This window comes from Acipenser ruthenus, chromosome 36 (genome assembly GCF_902713425.1).
Source record: "Acipenser ruthenus chromosome 36, fAciRut3.2 maternal haplotype, whole genome shotgun sequence".
Classification (NCBI taxonomy): domain Eukaryota; kingdom Metazoa; phylum Chordata; class Actinopteri; order Acipenseriformes; family Acipenseridae; genus Acipenser; species Acipenser ruthenus.
Genome location: NC_081224.1, coordinates 9,225,702 through 9,233,943, shown reverse-complemented (window position 1 = coordinate 9,233,943; position 8,242 = coordinate 9,225,702). Strand labels below are relative to the sequence as shown.

The following is an 8,242-nucleotide window of genomic DNA, read 5'->3' as shown; positions in this document are numbered from 1 at the left end:
TATGTGAAAATACTAAAGTAGTACTATCTTTGTTCAATTTAGCTCAGGACGATCTTATTGAAGTTTTCAGTGATAACTCAGGAGTCGCGACCCTAACAAAGGGATCACTGATAAACACGAAAGCGCTTAATTTAATGTGGAATAGATGGATTACTTTGCTAGCTAATCCAAAAAATAGTCTATAACACAGTCTCTGAGCTAGCCTCTAACCTCAGAAAAAAAAATCCAATATTTGGGAGGAACAAAAGCTATTCCAGCAGGGCAGTCGGTTACGCCTGACTGGTTGGTTTTACCGACGGGCCCTGTCAGACAGTTGAGGGCAGGCCAATCTGTGGGATAGGAATTTCCGTCGGGTTCGAACAAAATGGAATTTATGAGGAAATACAATACCACTCCGCAGTGGTATCAGGTCGATCTGCTCAATTAGCAGAAGCCCTATTGAAGGGACTTGAAATGGCTCATGATCTGGGGACGCTCAGAGAGACCATACTATTAACCCTTTGCGGTCCATTGTCGGACTGGGTCCGACATTGCAATTATTCCTCTCAGGTCCTTTGTCGGACTGGGTCCGATATCATTATAGCAACGCAAAAAACAGGTTTCTAATCGTTTTTTCTCCGGAAAAAGCCGAGAAAACCATTCAATTGCCGAGTGGTAGCGACAGGAGCCGAGACAAGTCGAAAAAAAAAAAAAAAAAAGGCATATCTCATGAATAGTCATACATATGACCCTGGTATCAGATAACGGGGCGGTCATAGTAAACAAGCTGGCTGAGTGCGTCAGCACACAGAGACTATCATGGACATTTGCAGAGCTTTTTTGAGATGTTATAGTAATAAAATAATGACTTGGATCGCAATATTGAGGAGTTTGGTGATAAAACAAGTGATCAGGAGATGATTGATCGGTATGTACGACTATTATTTTTATTATTATTTATTTCTTACATAGGTGAAAGCGATAGCGAACGAAAGGGTGGGGCTGGGCTGGAAATACAGCAAGCAGCTTCTGTATTGCAAAACTATTAAAAGAAAGGAAGAAAGAAAGAAAGAACAGGGGAGAGTACAATCAATATTTTTCCTTTTAACACTTTCTTAAATTCAGTTTTGATGTATTCTAGGCATTTTGACAAATGAAGGAGATAAGGAATTTAGTCTTTGTGTTTTAAATATGTATTGTACTAACTACTTTTGTAAGTTTATAAACAGGATTGAAAAGAGGGAGTGAAACTTGCTTGGAAACCATAGCAACACTGATAAGCAAGCCAGCTGGAAGCCAGATTAACTCCTTAGGTACAGTGGAAGCAGCCAATGGAGTATGCTGCTATAAGAAATGAAATGTTATAAGTTTGAAATAGAAAATAACTTCAAGGATAGTTGAGCCTGTCTTGGTTTTGGTAATTATATATATTTTGTTAAGACCTATGGGTTTTTGTAACATCATTTTGAGAACATTTTTAACATTTTAAGACACTTTGAAGTTTATTCAAGTCTGGGAGATATATTAATTATCTGCTTGTAATAAGACAAAATAAAAACTTGCACTCATATTTCAATAGAGACCTTGCGAATGAATAACCGAAAGGTGAGACAGGTCATTGATCGAGAAGCAAGCGGTTTTTCCAGATAATAATAATAATAATAATAATAATAATAATAATAATAGTAATAAAAATACAAATAAAATTATAGAATAAAATTATAAAATAATAAAATAAATAAATAAACAAGGACCCATAGCATGAGCATTGAAATTTGCTGAACATGTTCCTTATGTCATAGTGATTAATGGGGATTCATTTATATAGGATGATCTTTAAATACCTTTCCAGCAGACCTTATGGTATAGAAAGAAATATATTTGTGTTTATGTATGTGGGGAATGATAAATATCCATTTCATAAAGTAGTAAGATTTTGGAAACGTGTTAATGTTTAAAAAATGTAAGTAAACTAATGAGGACTTTTATAACCCATGTAAACAATACTGTTATACTGCACCTCAGCTTTCCTCTATTCGTGGCCTTTATGAGGACTCAGTCTTGGTTTGAATCTGATTCATTTGAGGAACCAAGAGGGGGAAATGTTGCAGGTGACGCTGAACTAGTTATTCCGTGTAGTAAAACATGTGGACTCCTTTGCATGGAGGATCTCAGTAAGCTACAGTGCACGGTTCATCAACTGATTCACATTCAGTTATGTTGCGTTTGCGTGCTGTGTGCTGGAGCACTAGGTTAGGGTTAGGGTTAGCTGTGCTGAGTGCTGGAGCACTAGGTTAGGGTTAGGGTTAGCTGTGCTGTGTGCTGGAGCACTAGGTTAGCGTGAGTTCTTATATAGTGCCCTGGAGGTCGAGAGCTATGAGCAGCAGATAATGGCTTTGCAAATTACTGTAATCAAATAAACCACGCCCTGCTGAGACTTGTCAAGTAGTTAGTTCAACACAAATCACTAACAGTGTTGTAATTGATGGACAGTCCCTAGTACTAACAATGTTGTAATTGATGGACAGTCCCTAGTACTAACAGTGCTGTAATTGATGGACAGTCCCTAGTACTAACAGTGTTGTAATTGATACAGTTCCTAGTACTAACAGTGTTGTAATTGATAGACAGTTCCTAGTACTAACAGTGTTGTAATTGATAGACGGTCCCTAGAGTCATCGCTGACAGTAAGAACATGGCTGCTCACAAGGGCATTAATGTTAAACAACTTAAATCAAAATCAATATTTCCTTTCATTATTGAACCTGATTTGCAACGTTAAACAACATGACAGCGCCTGGCACCACAAGCAAGCGTCTCAACCACTATGCAAAAGAGCAACACATGCGTGGTGTGAATATGTTGCATGATGTGCTTACAGAGCTCTGAACCTCATCTCACCGCCAGGGCTCACAATACGTAAGGGCGGTGCAGCACACACACTGCACAGCACATACACTGCACACACACACACACACCTGCACAGCACACACACACTGCACAGCACATACACACACACTGCACAGCACCATCGATGATGGACAGAACTCTTTCATTGGTAAACAGAGACTGTTTACCTGATATAAGACGCTCATGGGTTGTATGCAGAAATAAATACAAGCACAGGTTCCGATCCTGAAGCATAATTAGCGGCTATCTATCTATCTTAGTAGAATGTGGGATCACACAGGTCATGTACAGCAGTGGTGAAAATCCAGATGGAAAATAGCAAACTTGCAATTGGTGTTACATTTTATTTGTTATTGTTATATTTTATACATTATTTTTTGGGCGATACAATTCTGCTTAATCTTTTTTTCCTCCCATATGCTCTCCCTTTGTAACAGTGTTCACTATCAGATTGCTCTGTGCCCTGTGCTGCTCTGAACAAAACAGACACTTCTGGATACACTCCCTGTGTCAGAAACAGCAACGGAAAGCTTTTAAAAGGGCTGATGATTAGAAACTGAAAATGTTTAACCGTGATGAATTTGCACAGTACTGCCGCAGTTTACGGTGCTTCACCATGCTTTTTAATCCCTCTTTGCCTCTCATTTACCACACAAAACTGTTCTTGAACTTTGCTGAGCTTTCATATGGGCAGCTAGACGGAGAGGGATCATGCTGGGTTTATTCCATAGCAATTCATTGCAAACTCACTTTCACGAAGTTGATAAATTCAAGTTTAAATATACTTTCACACGGAACTGATGGTTGATTCTAATATTATCACATGACGTGTATCCTAAACGTTTAAAGCAGATGACGTGAGGCTTAAGCTGACCACACTGTGGCTGAGGCGTACTGCAGAATGTGTGAAGCTTGAGATAAAGAACTTATTTCACACCTTGTATGGAGATAGAGCAGAGACAGCTAATATAATCTCTCATGTTAATCACACCCCCTTCACCTCTTAATGCTTAACAGCACACAAGAAAAGCTTCATGAATTACCAACGCACCCAATTTATTGTGTGTGTTAATTATTAGTATTTAAAACAAACTTGACACGGTCAGCACTGGGATATACGACACTCAGATACACGTCAATCGCGTTTTACCGTCCTTGTATTAAGAAACAAATCAATTCCCATATTTTTTTTTTATATATGAAACAAATGAGTGCACTTACCCGTTACACGCGATTTCTGACTCCATCACCAGTTTTCTGATACAAAGCTCATCTCTCTTCAATGTTACAATTTATTTGATTATCCGTCACAGTCCGCTTCTTTTTTTTTTTTTTAACATGCGCAAATCTGTCTTTATTGTGCATTAGATACCATGGTGTATATTTTTAAATCTGTGATCTTTAGTTGCTTTTGTGCATTTTCATTTGCAAATGAACTGTAACATTAGGGCCTTATCAAGCACTATATGCTGCAACTTTGGATACTGACTTTGGATACTGTTAATTCTGGAAACTGTTTTTTTTTTTTAAATCTTTTTAAATACTGGTACAATACGTACCGGATTTAAAAGTATGTACTGGATTACAGTCCACGTGTCCACAGTCCTCTCTTTTGGCAAGTGATATTTTCAGAATCATATCGTTCTGAATTAAAATACTTCTGTTGAAAATATAGTACTTTACCAACAAAACCAACTACAGTACATCTAAACGGAAGCCTATTTATTTTAAAACAGTCCTTTCAGCTTTGTATTTTTGACATTTCTATATTTGTGTTCTCTGAAAGACATCCAGTAATTCTCAAATAAAGAAGAAAGTCTTTAACTAACTAGCAAGATTTGTGAAAACAACCCAGATAGTCAAAAAGTACCTTAACAGAACAAAAAATAGTGAATTCATGAGATCATGAAAGACTTTCCAAACTGTAACAGATTAAAGCTGTTAAATCCTTCTTGGAAAATATACTTTCTAAATCCAGTCCAGAATTAAACCAAAGCAAATTAAAAGACTTAGATTAAATGTAGATTTTTAGTATTTTCATCAACACTGGGAACTGGAGGTGGTCAGTACACCATGCAGGCGTGTAAAATACACATATAGATCATTCCGATAAAACTAACAGTACAGGAAATATGCATTTCGTGCGGTCACAGAGCTGAGAGCATCAAACACAAATAGAGTTTAACCCAAGTGCTAGACTTTGTGCTGAAACCGAGAGAGAGAGGAGAATGGCTCTGAGCAATGAGCAAGCTCTGGCACTGCTACTGATCTTAAACAGCGCTCACCTCACAGCAGGTAAGTGATTCTCTCAGAGCAGTGCTTCACAACCTCTACTAAAGTACGGGGCACATTGCTGTTTAGGGATTTCCCTACAGAGCACTAACACCTTTGGACAAACACAAACACTGTTATATTACAAACTGTACAGGGAGCAGCATTTTACACTAACATGTTGTTTGTAAGAATTATGTATCTAACAGTGTAAAATATGTGAAATGTCAGGGAAGACTCCACAATATTTCAAACTGCAACAAACTCTTCTCTTAGGTGAAATGGATTTGTAATTGCAAAAGGCAGCATTTAATTACATTTTAGCATTGAAAGAACAAATGAGTCAGGTACAGTAATTAAGGCACCAGCCAAAACTCCTGTCTACTTGACTTAGTCTCTTGTAAGTTTTAACTTCTACTATAATTTACAGCTTGCAAACTAACACTTCTAATGCAGAAAGCAGAGATTTTTCTAACACTATGCAGATTGTATTCTTCGTCATGTCATGTTCCTTATGGGTACAAATCATTTTGGAGCAGACGTTTCAGAAATAGATACTTTTGTTTTGAAATATGAGAGCAATGTGATACTGGCACCAAAAGACAAAAACTGTTTATTCATGTTGTTCTTTCTCCATGAAGACATTTCTAAGATGTTTTGTCCAGAGCCTTCAGTTATTATGCAGGGTCCATTTAGACCAGTGGTTTTCAACCTTTTCATCTCAAGTATCAGTGTTTCCAACACCAGGTGTACCAGTAACTGTGTGCAATCTTACAGCCAGGTGTGTCGAGTCTGTACTCACTTGTTTGTTGCCTCATTCTGCTGGATGGTTCATCTATGCAGCTGATGACTGCAAAGAACTCAGCATGTTTATATATTTTGCAGGTGTTGTGTATGGAATTGGTGATCACACCTTTACTTGTGTACAGTTGTAATGGGAAACAGCAGCTCCCATGCTGTGTTAGTGAAGTCCTGATCTGACAGCATGTAACACAGACCAGAAAACTAGTTATTTGTTGAGGGCAAGCATGGGCAGAAGTGTGGAGTAGTGGTTAGGGCTCTGGACTCTTGACCACTGGGTTGTGGGTTCAATTCCAGGTGGGGGACACTGCTACTGTACTGTAATAAATAATAATAATAATAGTTGTGCTTCTTGTTGCAGTTTCAAAACTCATGGTTTGTCTTTGTGGTGTAAAAACCTGTCCATATTCAGAAACTGCTCGTTCTGCATCCACACAGTTTTTGGTGGAATTGACAAAAATCAGAGTGCAATTTTTGCCATGTTTCGGAATCTGATTTCATACCTCAGCCAGAAATCAACAATATTGAAATTTCACAGTAGGCAGTCAAATACACGATTTCCGTGAAGTCGTGAATTTTCTGTGGCCTTATACAACGAGACACTAGTGATCCGTTGCTTGCAGCATCTGTGGAGTAGCGGTTAAAGCACTTTGTTTTTGAAATGGGCAGTTGTGAGTTCAATCACGTGGGGGATACATTGCTGCTTTACCTAGATTGGTCCAATAAAAAACCTGACTATAAATGGGTAATTGTATGTCAGAATTGTAAGTTGGCCTGGATAAGTGTGTCTGCTAAAAAAATCTAATAATAATAATATGTGTGTTTGGTTGGTACTTGGATGGGAGTGCCTGGCAATACCAGGTACTTCAAAATTTTCTTTTGAAGTTTTACTTGTTTAATTAACAAATAGTAGATTAAACAGCAAAAATGAGCTGATTTACTTTAATGTATTGATGCCAGCTCGTTGCGCTCGTCTTAAATAATTCCCACCTCGCTTTGCTCGCCTTAAAAAAGATTCCCGGGTCGCACGGGCTCGCCAGCTACTCACTACTATTCTCCACCACAGAGATAACACGGACATAAACAAACGAGACAGCTGCTTCTGCATCCAGCGCTCAAAGAATATCATGGTCATTTGCAGAGTTTGTTTAGATGTTATAGTAATACAATAATGACTTGGATCGCATTATTGAGGAGTTTGGTGATAAAACGAGTGATCAGGAGATGATTTATTGGTATGCACGACTATGAAGAGGTATGTGAAAAATACAGCGAACAAGGGGTGGGGCGGGGCTGGAGATGCAGTACTGAGTGTCCTGTTGATATGCAGTGCCTTTTAAACCTGTTTTACTGTGAAAAAAATACTTTTAAACAGCGTGTCTAAAATAAACTGCGCGTGTGAAAATAAATTGGACCTGACGCGCTGAATAAATGGACCGCAAAGGGTATTACGCCTCCACACGATGTTTTAATTGTATTTGGATCATTCCAGACACCACCTGATACGTGAGCGCAACAAACTCAGCAATGCATTGATCATTAATACATTTTAAAAACAAAACACAAAAAGTCACAGCATGCATTACATTCGGGCCTGGACATTTCAATTTGATGAGAATAAGCAGAGTGTGACATTAACGGAAGTGACATTAAATTTGACTGTATTATGGCTACGTCTGTCTTCTTTTCATACATTTACACTGTAAAACACGAGGCTGAAGTTGGCTTCTTATTCGCAAGCTTTTAAGTGCATAAATGTATTTGTTTATATTGAAGAAGTAGCTTTGAATTTAATTGGTTAAATCACGTTGGGCCATCGATTTCTCTGCCGGTACCTGACAAGGGGCAACCCCTCTGTAAGCTACGCCTGTAGTTAGCCCGGCCCAAAGTGGTTTAACCCGTTAAATGCAAGGCTACTTATTCAACATGATACATAAAGCGAATAAGAAGCTGAGCAATTGGCATATATGGCATGTTTGCCCGCTGTTCTGCTCCAGTAAACCATGTTGGGCCGGGATAAATACAGATGTAGCTTGCAGAGGGGTTGCCCCTCGCTGGGTACCTGCAGAGAAATCAGCGTCCCAACGTGATTTAACCCGTTAAATTCAAGGCTACTTCTTCACTGTAGACAAATAAATTTATGCACTAAAAGCCTGCGAATAAGAAGCCAACTTCAGCATCGTCTGTAAAACCACAGACGTGTGAAACGTTTGTATGTAAATGTTTAGATGTTAAACACCAGTCCTGTTATAAATGCGTATGAATATTTAAAAAGTGTTAC

General features: G+C 38.4%; 1 protein-coding gene across 1 annotated transcript in view; it reads left to right on the top strand.

Annotated features, from left to right (window-relative positions):
* The first annotated feature begins 1,569 nt into the window (after positions 1-1,569).
* The window catches only part of LOC117433424 (G8 domain-containing protein DDB_G0286311-like), a 28,004-nt gene continuing 21,331 nt past the window's right edge, over positions 1,570-8,242 (top strand). Inside the window, exon 1 of the mRNA XM_059007923.1 lies at positions 1,570-1,584. Within this exon, the coding sequence (XP_058863906.1) occupies positions 1,570-1,584 (15 nt within the window). The remainder of the gene's footprint in view (positions 1,585-8,242) is intronic.